We start from the raw sequence: 15,086 nt of genomic DNA on the forward strand, positions 1-15,086 counted from the left end.
GTCCTTGGAGTGGGACATCATGCTTGGGAGGGGAGAGGCACAGCACAAGAGAGGAAGATCCTGGATGAGATGGATTGATTCAGTGACTGGGTAACGGGGGTAGGTGTGTCAGAGACCCAGAGATTGGCACAGGATAGAGCAGGTTCAGAGCTGTTTACATAGGGTTGCCGTGAGTCACGAGCAACTCAATGGTTCCAAACAACAACTAACCCATATACTTATTATGTAATCTAATTTTGGAATACGGTTTACTTTATTAATAAAATCATACCAACACAGAGTGTACTTTAAGCCAACTGCTATGTGCCATCGAGTTGCCTGCAACTCATAGCAACCCTAAGTATAATAGCTCTGAACCATTCTCTATCCTAACCCAATCTCACTGACTCTGGCAAATCTACCACCATTACCCCAGTTACTGTGTCAATCCATTTCACCCAGGGTCTTCCTCTTCTGTGTTGTCCCTCAACCCTTCCAAGCGTGATTTTCTTTTCCAAGGACTTGTCCCTCCTGGTCACATGCACAAAGTATGTGAGACAGAGCTTCAAAATCCTAGCCGCCAAGGAGAACTTGGTTTCACCCTCTCCAATACAGACCTTTTAGTTCTCTTTGCAGTCCATGGTATGTTCAATACTCTTCTCCAGCACCACAACTCAAAGGCATTGATTCATCGTCTGTCATCCTTAGTCATTGTCTATCTCTCTGATGCAAAACAAGTAACTGCAAAGATTATGGCCTGGATTAGACATGCCTTAGTTCCTAGACTGACTGACATCATTATTCTTAAGGATTTTGGAGACATCCCTGACAACAACTTCCCCAATGAAATTCTGGTGCCAAGAGTTTTGACTGTGGAGCTGAGCAAGCTGAAATTGTTAACAACCTCAGACTCTTCTCCATCCAACATGGTGCTGCCACTTGGCCCAGTGATGAGAATCTTTGTCTTCTTAATGTTGAGCTTCAATCCATATTGAAGACTGCAATCCTTGACCTTCTGCAGCAAGCACTTCAGGTCCTCCTCACTTTTAGCAAGCAAGATTAGACACGAGAAGAAAACCAATGGGGAATATACACACCACATGGAGATCACCAAGAAATGGAGGAAAAGAAGTGGAAAAGAGAACGGGCCTTCCCCTGGAGCCAGCAGTGAGAAAGCCTTCCTCAAGCAGATGACCTGAATTCAGATTTCTGGCATCCACAATTGTGAGGAATTTAAGTTTCTGTTTGTTAAAGTCACCCACTTTTTGATATTTCTGTTTTTGCAATCGCTTGTTATGCATCAGAGAGTTGGACAATGACTAGGGAGGATAGAAGGAGAATTGACACCTTTGAGCTATGGTGCTGGAGAAGAGTATTGAATGTACCATGGACTGCCAAGAAAACAAACAGATTCATCCTAGAGAGGGTTAAACCAGGCTGCTCCTTGGAGGCAAGGATTCTGGGGCTTCGCCTGACATACTTTGGACATGTTGTAAGGAGAGACAGGTCTTTGGAGAAGGACATCATGCTGGGCAGAGTGGAGGGACAGCACAGGAGGGGAAGACCCTCTATGGGGTGGACTGATTCAGTGACTGGGGTAATCAGGATGGATGTGTCAGAGGCAGTGAGATTGGCACAGGATAGAGCAGGGTTTAGGGCTGTTGTACATAGGGTCGCTATGAGTCGCAAGCGACTCGATGGCACATAACAACAACAACAACATCTAACAGGAAAGTCTGGAGTAACTTGAGGAAGAGGGTTACAACGGGAAGAAGGCAGTCATGGGGTACCCCTGAGTCTTATCATTGTGGTGGCCCATCCATCGACTGATCCTTGCTTCTCTCTGGCTTTGCCATGATAAGTCACTCAGAGAAAAGGAGTGACCCCCTGATCATTTTAGCATCTAGAACCTAGGACAATTAAGAACAAATGAACAAATGAACATGAAGAAGGGAGACTATTTCCCTAAAGAATCCAGTTTGGTCTCAGGAGCTGAGGGCTGAGAAAGATGGCCTTCACTTGAACAAGACCTATTCATCTTAATTGCATTTACCCTCCATTATGCAGAGGAAATGAAATCTCAGAGATGGGATGTGAGAAGTCATCTTGTTTAAGTCACCCCGATTGCCCTCCCACATCTCTGCCAAGAGGTGATCTGGGTTCTGGTTGAACATTATCAGGGATGAGAGTGTCCTCCCTCTGGGTGGCCCACTACTAGTTAGAGGGTGCTTCCTGAGCTAGCTGGTCAGAGGCCGTTTGCACTGATTATAGCAGAGGCAGTTGAGAACCCAGGACCCTCCTTGAAAGATCTCATTACAAGGACCTATGGCCTGGGCCCGATCTCTTTCTTTCCAGCTTCTTTAATCTGTCCCTCACGAGATCGTGTGTGAGTCTCTCACACAAAGCTTGCACCCATCTCTCTTCCTTGTCCTTTGGGATCATGCCTGATACAGACTGGGCAAGTGGCTGGCTTCCTTTTCACACACACACTCACCCCACACAGGGAAATCCCCCTTGAAAAAGGGTGTACATCTCCCAGAGCCCAGCTAGGCCTAGCTAAAGAACCCGGAGGCTCTGGATTCCGTTTAATGACTACATTTTAGTGTGGGCATCCTTTGAAGTCAGGTCACCGAACAGCGCATAGCTCTGTATGTTTTCTACTAGCCAGGCATTTTTTAAAAAATTTTATTTTATTATTTTTGTGTGTGTGTACCATCAAATTGGATCTGACTGATACAGGAGGAGATTGCCCCTCCTTCTCCAGCAGAGGATCTGATGGATTTGAACCGTGTGCCTTTGGGGTCTAGCCAGGCATTTTAATCCACATTCTCATTTCATCTTCATAACTGTTCCATGACACAGAAAGCAGGTATAATTTCTCGGTCTCCCAGCTCTGCCTCTACCCATGTGACAGAAGGGGGACTAAAGAAGAAAGACGTTCAGGGGAAGGGAGATTCAGGGTTACACTTCCAGTCTCTTGACTCTCTACAATGAAGTTTCTAGACCTGTTCAGACCACCCAGCTCTGCGAGCTCCCCAGCTTTTCTCCCACTCCCCCTACTAGTGGGACAGGGTTTGGGAGCTAAGCCCGCAGCTCAGGGGGCGTATCTGGCTGCCGGCAGGGGTGTGTCACTTGGAAAGCCTCCAAGGCCAGCAGGGTCTTATTGATGCGATTGATGGTGACGTAGGGAGTGAGGTCCACCTTGAACCTGTGGCAGAGAAACACACACCTAAGCCATGGTCTGGAGGGTCACAGAAAGCCTACTTGTGGGCTTCAACGTATCATCAAGGCAGGGCTGGGTGAGGGCCACGGGGCAGGACAGAGGAGGACGTGGAAGATGGCCCTGGCAGGCGGCCCTTATTCACAGCTCTCTAGAACACTGGTGGCCTTGGGGTAAGAAGCTGTGCTGCAATTCCAAAGGCATGAGGTTCAAATCCACCAGCTGCTCCATGGGAGAAGGATGGGCAATCTCCTCCTGTGCAATTTACTGCCTCTGAACACATGCTGGAGGGTCAGCTATGGGTCGGTTTCTACTCAACACAGTACTCAACAACAACAACAATAATGTGCCCTACTGCCTGGCGTTTCTATCCCCTACTGTTCTGTTCCAAAAACAAAAAGCCAATGGGCAGGGGGAAAAGTGCAACAATGAATGAATGGAAATCCAAAGTCTCTGTTAAACTTTCATTAAAGTTAATAAAAACCCCCAAACTTCCAAAATGTAAAAAACAAACAAACAAACAAACCCAAAAAGCCAAACGTGTTGCAGCCAACTCCTCATAGGGTTTTCAACAGTTGTTTTGGAAGCAGATCACCAGGCCTTTATTCTGGGGCACCCCTGGGTCAATTTGAACTGCCAACCTTTTAGCAGCTGAGCATAGTAACCATTTGACCAACCCAGGACCACTCCTGTTCTAAGCAATGGACATTGGCTGGGGAACTGCTCTGTATGGCACAGTGCTAGGGATTTATATCTATTACAGAATGTCTCCCTTCCTATGTCAGAAGCTTATTTGGGTGCTGGGAATATGCTGTTCATTTCCTTCCATATCCTCAGTGGTGTCTAGTGCAGAACCTTCCACAGAGAGGTACCCACTCAGACCCTACGCAGGGGCTGAGAAGGCAAAGCAGGATTTCTCTGCCAGGAAAACTGACACACCTGTTAAAGGGCAGAATGCTCTTGGAGTGACTTCTTTTTAGGATGCCCACCAGGTGAGGGGTGTTATAGTATCACCTGTATTTTACTCATTTCGTCCAGCCCTGACTCCTTCAGGTCTAAGTGGCTGCTGTGGCCTGGGTCAGTAGGCTCCTTGGCCAGCCCAGAACCTCTGCAGGACATGCTCCCTCACTGGCAGTGGTGCAGGCCTGACTATGGCAGGAGGCTGGGAATTTTGAAGGGAAGAGGAAGGAGAAGGCAGGGAGGTGGGGTGCTCACTCACCTTTCAGCATTTGCCACTTGAGGCACCAGACACAGATCAGCCATGGAAATCTGAAAGAGGGGTAGACTTGTCTGTGCCATGGGCAGCCCCCTGGAGTGTGAACCCACAGACCCATCTGCTGGCCTGGGGTACCCACTGGTGACTTGAGGGGTTAGTTCCTGATGGTTCCATTTGCCATTGGCTCTTCCACCCGAGCCCTGCCCCTCAGCCCATCTCCCCTCAGCCTGCCTGGGTCTGCCCTCCAGAGCCGAAGCTTCTCCCAGGTTGTGCTCCAGTCGCCCTGACAATTAGCTCTGTGAGTATCCTGAGTGCAGACTGTCTTGGTGTATGTTACTAGGCTCATAAAAAAAATGCCATCAAACAGGCACTTCTGGAAGGGTTCCAGCAGCGAATAGATGCCTCAGGGTGGGAGTGGGGAACCGTAGATAACCCAAATTACCACAAGTCCAAGGCTTTAACCTGTAGGAGTCAAGGGCATCTGAACCCTTGAATCTCAGATTTCGAAGGGAACACAGATCCTGTCCAGGCTAATCACTTACTGGATGACTCATCACTTCAGAGATGAGGCCTTATGGCTTGAATGCCTTCAGTAGCTAGAAGTCACTTTCTCTCCTGATGATTTAGAAGGAATGAGCTACCAGCTAAGCTTTGCTTGCCCTTGAGACAAAGAGGAAGCACATAAAAGAGGCCTGCGGGCCCCTGACCCTCACTCTACCCCCTACAGGAGCCTCCTCAGGAAGCTCTCCAGCACTGCCGCCTTCAGTGGTGCAGGTGGGTGACTGAATCTAAACGGAAGGCCACAGTCTGAGGCTGGGGGGCAGTTTACCTCATCTCCTACACAGTACTTCCCGGCTGTGTTCTGCAGGATCTTCTCCAGAGCTGTGGGGAGACCACAGGAACAATCTTTACTTTGGGTACAGAAAGAAGCATTATTCCTTGGCTTCCATACAATAAAATGGGATGCTGGACCACTCTGAACAGGAGCCCTGGTGGCACAGTGGGTTACATGTTGGGGTGGTAACCCAAAGATTAGCAGTTTGACTCCATGAGCCACTGTGTGAGGAAAAGATGAAGCAGTCTGCTCCCACAAAGATTTACAGCCTCAGAAACCCAATGGAATATGAAAACCCAAAGGAGGTCATAAGTCAGAGCAGGCAGTGTTAGAGCACTCTGAAAGGGGTCACAATAGGAAGTCCCGGGTAGAGTGGGAGAAAAACATGGAACAAAATGAAAAATCATAAAAAACAACAGGCTGACTCATCCCATTGGGACTTGTGGATTTCAGGGCTCTTAGGAAACCTTCAAGCTTAGAACTGAAATCAATCCTCTGATTCAACTTTCTGTCAAACAACAGACAGGCCTATGAGGTGAACAGGAAAGCAGGCACTCCTTGTAAAAACCAGCCACAGGGGATCCAAAGGGCTGCATCTGCCCAAGGGAAATGCTCAGAAGCAGGGAGAGACAGAAGATGACGGGTGATTGGAAATGCTAAATGCAAGGAGGAAGTGAGAAGACTGGGATTACATTGTGGGGATTGTATTGATGTCATGAATCAAACCGTGTCTCAGTTGTTGAATGTAAAACCAATTTGCTCTGCAAATGTCTACCCGTATCTTCCCAAAAAGTCAGAGGAAGAAATGGGCTGCTATTCGGGTAACAGGCGGGGCAACTCAGAAGGCATGTGGGTTGAGGGGATGCAGCAGCCACATTCTGAAGAACTGAGAAGGACTGGGTGTTTCCCTGGGCTCCGCAAGCCCAGTGGCCAGTCCAGACCCTCAGAGTGGCCAGCACCAGCTCTCACACACATGGTGCCTGCCCTCTGCTGGCCCGGATTTCCTGGGCTGTGAGCAGCAGAGTGGAGTATGGGCTGTTCTAAAGGTGTGGTCTTCAGACCTAAGGTCCCAGAAGTGGCAGAGTTGAGGCCAGGTCTGGATGCCCACCCAACCCCCACTGCCTCCTCAGGCCTGCCCAGTCCTGACCTCACCCAGAATACTGTCAGACTCAAAGGAGCCTGGGAAGGTATTTTCTATGAGAAGGCCCCTGGGTGTGAGGGATCATTTTTCTGTGTAAGAACTTACCGTTAAAGCCGGAATTGATGGCGTTCTGGGCCCAGGTCAGCTGCTTCTCTTGGCCCACTTGTTTTAGGACAGACAGGTTCTGGGTGGCACAAACAGAATCTGTAAGTGGCATATGGAGTCAGGTGGGCTTCCCTTAGCTGAGCCCCTCAGCTCATTCCTTTCTGCTGATAGATTGTGCACCTTTAACCTTGGACTCCATGAAGCCACTTCCGTCTTGACTCTGACACATTGAAGTTGGGTGGAACTGGCAGTCCCAGCAGCCACAGTCTCATATTACCATTGACCCCTGAAGTCTGAAATGCTCCATCACCCGGGAGACGTACAAGGGTGAGGGCACCAGGCACTGCCAGGGCTGGGCAGATATGCCCACAACCTGAGGCCTAGCTCCCCTGCATCCAAGGCTTCTCCCTCAGATGGTCTCTTGGGAGGAGAGGGAATGTGATGCGGGGTGGGGCAAGATGGGGTACCACACAGACTGGTTTCCAGAGTTTTCCCTGTTTTCTACTGTTCCCACCTGAGCTGAATACTTGCTGTGGGTCTGTCTCGGTCCTTGTTTGAGTGTATTAAAGTCAGAGTGCGGGAGGAGATGTGAGTGTACAAGGTGCAAGGGGACAGGTGCCACACCTGCAGGGGCTGGATGCCACCAGCGATGAGGTCTGAAATCATGCGCACAATGGCCCTCTTCTTGGGGTCCTGAGGCAGGAGGCGTGGAGTGGGCCGAGTCTCCTCCAGGTACTCAATGATGGCCAGCTGTGCAGAGAGGAGCAGTGAGGCAGGGAGAGGACCTCAGACATCTGGACCAGAAAACCAGGAGGGCCAGCAAACTCCTCTCCCTATTGGCTGGAGCCCTACAAAGCCAGGAGGATCCCCAAGGGGGGAGCTCTTGTTCTGTAGAACAGGATACTCTTATATACTTGAGTTCCCCCTCACTTCCCAACATAACCTCTCCCTCTGCCTCTCCTCCCTCAGATAAGCATCTGTCCAGTCCCCATGTGCTCGGTATCCGGGCCACACGAAGGCAAGGAAATAATGAGGTCTTCCTCAGGGCCCCTAGACTCTTGTGAAGAACCTCCCCAAGCCCACACTCACTGACTGGCCGATAGTGACCCCATCAATCTTCAGCGCTGGCACCTGCTTCATGGGATTCAGTGCCTGGAATTCGTCAGAGAACTGTGGAGACAAAGGCCTGGTGGGCAGAGTGGTCTGGCCCAAGCTGACTCAAGGAGAGCCAGGCAGACAGGGGCCCCCTCAGTCTACTCCCCCTCCACCCCACTACCTTGGGAAGGCCCTGGCTCCAAGGCTCCTGAGCTGGGGGAGACCTCGGATGGTGCGGTACAGCATACAGCCACTGACTGCCCTCCCAAGGGAAAAGCTTCTTCCCAGGGGGACTTGAGGTTCCAGAGGGAAGTTTCTGCTCCAAGAGATACTGAATCTCCGTCTTTACCCTAACAACCTGGCTGTGGGTTCTTTCCTGTCTTGCAGCGTGGTGACCGAGCTCATACCCCAGTCAGCCACCCACTCCTCCAGCGGTCAGGCACTGGATGGTCAGGACTGTGGTGGCGAGCCTGGAGCCGGGGCCTGCCCGTGCTCCTCTGGGTGCACAAAGGTGTGCCAGAGCCTCCCCAGGCTGTGGGAACCAGAGTGCACGGGCTTAGGCTGGGGGGAGTAACCAGCACATCTGGTCTGGTACCTCCCAAATGCCTTCTTCCTACACCTCAGCCCTGGGGTGGCTTCCTTACCTGCTGTCCCCCATCCTTCACAAGGTTGATGGGCACCGTCTCATAGTCAATGCCTTTCAAGGTCAGAGCTGGGAGAGACACAGACAATACAGTCGGGCTGCCCTCCTAGGGAAGAGCTCTTCCCAGGCAGCACTGAGGCCCCAGGGAAAGCTCACCACCCAGGCTGGCTTTATTCCCTTGTCAACTTTCCTTGACCCACCTGCTCCCCACCAGGCCCCTAACTTTTTCTCTGCCCCGCCAACAGGGCCCTCATGTCTCCTGCTTGGTGCTAAAAGGATGAGTGCCTGACCTCATCGTGTGGCGACCACGGCTGTAGAGAGGAAGTGTGTGGCAACTGTGGACATAGAGCATGTTCTAGTTATCCTCCTATTTACCCCCTGCCCTGGGGGCTTAGACTAGTCTCAGGGGTGGGGAGGGCTTATTCGCTGGAGGTGTGCAAGTCCTTCACCCATGAGAAGGTGCTCATCTTGCTCAAGTACCACACAGCCTGCCCAAGGAGAAGGCATTTTTCTGCTTAGAGAAAAGTCCCCTCCCAGTTGATTTTCTCGGTAAGCTCTCTCCTCAGGCCTGCTGATTACAGCTCCCAAGTAGGGCATCAGGGCTCTTGGGCGGTCTCAGAGAATCTGCCGGGATCCCCAGTGCCTAGACTTCTTCTCCAGCCCCTCGGGACATTTTCCCTGGGAAGGAGAGGTTGGTTAACATATTTGGGTCAACTCTAGTGGAGATGACTGTGTACTTATACATGCTGGACGTCTCATTGGCTAAGGGCAAAGAAGAGAGGGGAGGAAGTCAAGAGGGGGCTAGTTTGACGAGGGCTGGAAAGGGACGACTCCCCGGGGGGCTCTGTCCCCGTGGAAGAGGACAGAGAGGAGGGAGGAGAGGGAGCTTGGTGCACACAGCCCCTGCAGGGCCCCTGCTGGCTTCCAGCCTGTCTGGGGGAAGGGCAATGACCCTCAGAGAGGAGTTGTTTTTCCTCCTGCACCTCAGTGCTCTTGCCTTAGTGACTCCAGCAAATGCTGAATGACAAGGGGTGGGGAGAGGAATCATGAAGACAGCTTTAAGGCCCATGCTCTGAAGGCCAGGTTCAAATTTTATCTAATCTCTTTGATTAATTAACTCTCTGGTCTTGGACTTTTAACTCCTGTGCAGCAGCTTCCTCACGTGGCAGTACAAGGAGATGGAGTCTGGGGCTGGACTTCCTGGGTTTAGCTTTCAGCTCTTACTGCAAAATGTTAGGCAAGTGACTTAACCTCCCTGTGACTCAGTTTCCTCAGCTGTCCTTCCTGCCCAAGACTGGTGAGGTCAAATGGAATCACGTACGTAAAACTTCCCCTCATTATGAGCTGTGGTGTTGGTGACCTTTACCAAGAGCTGTTGGGCTGAGGGAGGGAAGTAAACTCAGAATAAATCAGAGCCTGAGTTTCTGACTCCCCGAAGCCTCTGGGGTTGACGCAGACCAGTTCTGTTTAACTTGTCAGACCAAATAAGATAAGAACTGAGGGAGGCCAGCTGCTCTGCTGCCTGTTACTAGGGACCTCTGGATTTTGTGAGCTTGCTTTAAACATGGTTGCTAAGGGGCTTTGGAGAGCAGTGTGGGCGAGAAGTGTCAGTCCACAGAGAGAAAAAAATAACAACCCCTTTCCTCCCACCCTTCCTCTTGTTAGATATCTGGGTGGAGGTGTCATTCAGGGACAGGGCATCCTGGACACTGAGGCTGCTGGAAGAAAGCTTTCCTGACAAGCACCCTCTTTGTCCCGGGCCAACTCTGCACACCACCCAAGTGCTCAGCTTTGGAGAGGTCCAGCTCTTACCAATTCGAACTCTCCAGGAGCAGGAGCTTCGGAAATAGGAGTAGAGGACAGGCTGAGGAGAGAGAGGAGGGTCTACGTTAACCAACCTGTGGTGGGCTCCCAGTGGGTTCTAAGCCCCAGGGGCCCACTGGACAGGCCCTCCAAGCCAGCAGTTTTCTTCCATTTTGCAAGGCCTCCTTCCTCAGACCTGCATCTGGGTCAACAGCCCTGGGAATCAGGTGGGGTTCTATGGCTCCATGCGTTCCCAAGCTTGGAGAGGCCCCCATAGGGGCAGCCAGCCTGAGAATACCTTCCTTACCTTGCTGGGTTGAGTCATTGTGCCTGGAATGTCCTCACAGAACTGCGAGGCAGGGACAACTTGATGGGGCGGGTCCCCTGAGCCAATGGGGAAGCTGGCCTAGACAGGCACCTCAGGAACTTTGACTCTGGTCAGAAAGGGCATCTCTTTCCAACTGGTGGGAAGTTGCTCATGCAAATAACAGCTCACTTTCTGGTAGACCCAAATTTGGTGTCTTATGCAGACAAAGTGGCTTAGTTTTAAGGCAGTAGTTTGTGTGCTGCAGTGGCCAATCACCTGGCACACCTGGGCACTATCCCAGTACAGGAACCAGTTCTCTGTGACCTTGGACAAACTCATTCCCTTCTCCAGCTTTTAGCTCCTTTATCTGTTGTCTTAAAGTGATAGCTTTGATTTCTGCCAGAAGTGGCAGGTAAGATTTTTTAAAAAATGTTTTAGTGCCAGTCTGTTTCAAATCCTCTTGGCACCAGCAGTCAGAAAATCCAAAGACAAATTAGGTTGGTAAATCTGTTGTCAGGGACCTCTCCAGAATGCTAAAGAGCAACGATGTCAGTCTGGAGACTAGGAATGCCTGACCCAAGCCATGTCTTCACAATTACTAGCTATGCATCATAGAGCTGGACAAAGACCAAGGATGACAGAAGAACAATCAATGTCTTTGAGGTGAAGTGCAGGAGGAGAGTATTGAATATGCATACCATGGACTGCCAAAAAAACAAACAGGTCTGTCCTGTAGAAAGTGAAACCAAGTGGCTCCCTAGAGGCAAGGATTCTGAAGCTCTGTTTCATATACTTAGTGTGTTGCAAGGAGGGCCAGTCCTTGGCGAAGGACATCATACTTAGAAGGGTGGAGGTACAGCACAAGAAAGGAAGACACTGGATGAGATGGCTTGACACGGTCAACGGGATAATAGAGGTAAGTGAAACGGAGACAGTAAGATTAGCTCAAGACATGGCAGGGTTCAGAGCTACTGTGCATAGGGTCGCTATGAGTCACAGTCAACTTGGTGGCACATAACAACAACTACTCAGAAAAAACAACTGGTGGATATGCCCATTCACTCCAAAGTGAGGAAGCAAACCACCAACCTACTGTGGCCATCTTCAATGCTAAAAATATTCCAGTGAATTGCAAACATTTGGAAATCTGGATGTTTCATGTACAAATCCTGTTGTTTGGGTTTTGGGTTTTTGTTTTGTTTTTTTTACTTAAAAATCTGGACACTGTGGATTCAGATTCCTGAGTAGCAACAACTGGATCTGACTGGCGGCATATCATCTTTGATATGCCATGGTCTCTACCTGGCCAACAGCTCTCATTTAAAAGTTAATTTTCCTGATGCATCCTGGGTGACTAACTATGGACTGATGGGGTACTTGTATAGATTTTTCTAGCCATGATCTTATAACCCTCACCAAATTACCTGGGTGGAGCTATGTAAATAAGAGTGGGCTCAAGCATGCTGGGGCTAATGAGGATGGCCCTGGATAGAGCAAGTTTCCAATCTCTCTGTTCATAGCTCCTATGGCTCTCAGTCGACTCAATGGCACCTAACAAACAGCACACAGATAAGGTGGTTGTGGTCCACCAGGGGGCTTGGACAGTTTGTCAATAATGCAAATAAAGTACATAGCACCTTGGTGGAGGCAGAACCAGGCAAATAAGGGATGGAACCCCAGTGAGGGTACCAGTCAGTTTTGCCATCTTACTAAGCTCAAACTGAACCATCCCAGAAGCCAACAGGGAAGGCCTCACAATCTCCAAGAAGACAGGAGCAGAAGGATCTATGGTCTTGTACCAAGAACCTCCTGGATCCAGGAGAGAGAGAGGTCTAACATCAGAGGAGCAAGAGATGGTGAGAAGCAGCAGGCGGCAGTATGACAGCAGAACCAGGAAGCAGGTGAGATGGCACCGTGGGCTTCTATGAAGCAAGGGAGCTACTGTGGGTGTGGCAACCCCAGAAATAAGAGGGTTGGCAGTCCTTAGGCAAAAGGCTTCCAGGCAGAGTGAAGCACCCCCTGGCACATACTGGGAGATCCAAAAACTCTGTAACATTTACTTGAGCAGGGCAAAGGCAAGAACTAACTAAATGAAACATAATTGTTCCTGAATTGTAACTTGTCACTTCCTTAATAAATTCCATAATCATAAGTATTGTCTTTGAGTTCTCTGTGGTAATTACAATGAATTACTAAACCCAGGAGAGAAGTAGAGAGTGCCGTAAGATGATGTCAGAATTGGTAAAAAGGTTGGGGATGTACGTTTTCTGCCTCATACGAATGAACCTAGGCTTATACTGTTAATTCTCACTCCTCCCTTTGTGAATTTAGACAAGGTGGTCTGATGCTGCCACCATGCTGTTTTTACAGTTGGTGCTATTTGTTTTCAATGTCAGCATTTCAAAGTAGGACCTAAGATAGAGTCACCAGGGATTGTTGGGTACTATAGATTCTGATAGTGATTTCAGGTAACAAACTAGAATTGTCCCAAAGAGATTTATTAGTGATAATATTTATGGAGGCAAATCACTAAGTCTTTTTTTCATGGAGAAATTGAGCAGATCTGAACTGCCAACCTTTCCATTAGCAGCAGGAGCTGAACTGTTGCATCACCCAGGATCCTTGATTAACAGCACTCTTGGGTCTTCAGGCACACGTTACATCCATATGGGTAGGACTCAGCAAATTTCTCCGATCACCTCTGTCTACCACCCCTCTGATTACAGACATTCTAACAGAGTTCTCTTTCCCCTCTGACACCTTGATATATTGAGAAAGACTCCTAAAATTCCACTTGGAAACAGGAGGGCCATAAAGTACGAAATAAAAACCTCTCATTGTTGTGGAATCTACTCCAACTAAAAATGACCCTGCTGTTTTGAAGCAGAACTACCCTATATGGATCTATGACCATAATTCTACAGTATCTCCCAAGATGTAGCTCATTGGTTTGAACCATCAACACTCTGGTTTGTAGCCAGTAATTTTAATGACACCACCACAAAGGCTTCTATGCAGTAGTAAAGTGACACTGTGTTCCATCCTTTCAGCTACAACTTATGTTGTTAGATACCAAGGAGTTGGAACTGATTCATAGTTGACTCTCCCTCTGATTTTCAGAGGCAGCAGTTAATTGCATGGGAGGAGCCTGCCCATCTTTCTCGTGCTAAGCCCTTTGGATTGCCAGTGGAACTGCTTTCCACTATGCCACCAGTTCCCTTCCAGCAACAACACCGGAGTACGAATTATCTGGGACACTTTTTTTGACATGCAGTTTTTCAGGCCCTTTCCTCCAGAGGGTTCTAAAGAGGATCCCAAGAAGAGATTTGCATATCTCTCTCCAAGTGACGTGACACGGCTTTTGGTTGAATTACAAATATCTCTGAACCCATACTTTGTTAGAACCTGTCAGTCTGACCAGCTGGGAAAGGAACACGGAGGGATGTGTGCAAGAGCTGAACGGAAACATTTGGAAGTCCTGGTAGCAGTTTAGTGAAAACAGCCAGCCCCACAACGTCCATCTGGACGCCCACCATGCCCCCCACTACAAAGCACCCTGCGGTCAGTGCGCAGGCGCAGAGCTTGACAGGCGCAGCGCACTGCATGCTGGGGGTCGATGTCGGAACTGAGGGTGAGGAATGCTCACCTTTGACCCCACCCCTACGAGTTCTCAGTGTCTAGCGCCCCCTTCCTTGGAGGCGCGGCACAGACCTTTCCAGCTTGCATCTCGCACTTCCAGAGTCGCCTCTTCCAGGGCTAGAAACTTGGCTCCTGGAAGTCGTCGACTGCTCGCCTTTGAAAGCTCAGTGGAATGACCCCAGCCCGCTCTAGGGGCTCGTCCCGCTCGCCACGCCCCCATCGGCGGGGCTCCTGGGAAGTGCAGTTCCTTGAGCCCGTCTCCCCGCCCGCTCCGTCCTCCCCGGCCCTACCAGTCCCGTCATGCTTTGCTCCACGGGCCGCCTCTTAGCGGTCAGGAGGCGACCACGCTGCCCGCCCAGCCCTCAGCTCCGGGCTCCGCGCTTCGCTGGCGGTGGAAGGAACTACACTTCCCGGGCCACCCCGCGCTGCCCCTTTGTGACTTCTTGGCGGGGCAGCGGACAAGACCAAGTGTGCCACCGGGCCGGAGGGTTGTCCTGAGGAGGGGAAGGATGCCGCCCGTAATGGGCGGAGGTCTGTCAGGGTCCGAGCTGCGCGCCCGACGGGGCCGCTGTAGGTCCCAGGCCATTAGGACCGTGGGCCCGGACGTGGCGGCTGAGGATGCAGCGCCAAGCTCCAAAGGGCCTGCTCAGGGCTCGCGGCGCCTCGAGGCAGCCGGCGGGTGGGCCCTGCTGGTCCTGGTGACGCTGCTATCCTTTGCCACCCGCTTCCACCGACTGGAAGAGCCGCCGCACATCTGGTGAGTGATGGGTGGGATAGGGCGGGCGCCATGGCAACTGGAGGGAGGGACGCCGCCCTCTGATTGGCTCAGGGCATGAAGGGGGCGGGGCGAGATTGACAATTTGAGACGTGGAGAACTAGAAGGGAAACTGAGGTTTCAGATTACAGTTTCTGCTAAGGACTCGTTTTGTTCTGGGACTGTCAAGAGGCAATCTAGAGGAAGCTGTCAGTCATCCTCATGTCTCAAGTTATACTGGAGTGTCTCACTTGGCACTCAAGTTGTGGTTTAAAAAAAATAGTTTTCCAGGATTTGGGAATTCTTAGTGCAGAAGAAACCCTAGTTCCTAATTCTCGGGATTTTCAGG

General features: G+C 50.4%; 2 protein-coding genes across 3 annotated transcripts in view; one reads left to right on the forward strand and one right to left on the reverse strand.

Moving 5' to 3' along the window:
• Positions 1-3,060: 3,060 nt before the first annotated feature.
• On the reverse strand, positions 3,061-14,070 carry GSTZ1 (glutathione S-transferase zeta 1). Of its 2 annotated transcripts, XM_006884649.1 has the most exons (9): positions 14,056-14,070; positions 10,047-10,098; positions 8,236-8,303; positions 7,586-7,666; positions 7,121-7,246; positions 6,497-6,575; positions 5,245-5,297; positions 4,419-4,468; positions 3,061-3,187 (listed from the first exon to the last, which is right to left on the reverse strand). In XM_006884649.1, the coding sequence occupies exons 1-9, from the start codon at positions 14,068-14,070 to the stop codon at positions 3,061-3,063; spliced, it is 651 nt and encodes a 216-aa protein (XP_006884711.1). The 2 variants fall into 2 exon arrangements, with proteins under 2 accessions (XP_006884711.1, XP_006884712.1); XM_006884650.1 differs by lacking the exon at positions 7,121-7,246.
• Positions 14,071-14,283: 213 nt separating this feature from the next.
• The window catches only part of POMT2 (protein-O-mannosyltransferase 2), a 57,667-nt gene continuing 56,864 nt past the window's right edge, over positions 14,284-15,086 (forward strand). Inside the window, 2 exon segments of the mRNA XM_006884651.1 lie at positions 14,284-14,317; positions 14,320-14,740. Of these exon segments, the coding sequence (XP_006884713.1) occupies positions 14,284-14,317; positions 14,320-14,740 (455 nt within the window).

The sequence above is a fragment of the Elephantulus edwardii genome, unplaced genomic scaffold (assembly GCF_000299155.1).
Source record: "Elephantulus edwardii isolate Elephantulus edwardi_28Jun2011 unplaced genomic scaffold, EleEdw1.0 scaffold00037, whole genome shotgun sequence".
Lineage (NCBI taxonomy): Eukaryota > Metazoa > Chordata > Mammalia > Macroscelidea > Macroscelididae > Elephantulus > Elephantulus edwardii.

Excerpts from the sequence above, each read along its gene's own strand:
- GSTZ1 (XM_006884649.1), bottom strand. Across the intron at positions 8,304-10,046 it reads CTCCTGGAGAGTTCGAATTG|CTCTGACCTTGAAAGGCATT; the intron begins GTAAGAGCTGGA and ends TGTCTCTCCCAG. Across the intron at positions 6,576-7,120 it reads GTGGCATCCAGCCCCTGCAG|AACCTGTCTGTCCTAAAACA; the intron begins GTGTGGCACCTG and ends TGTGCCACCCAG.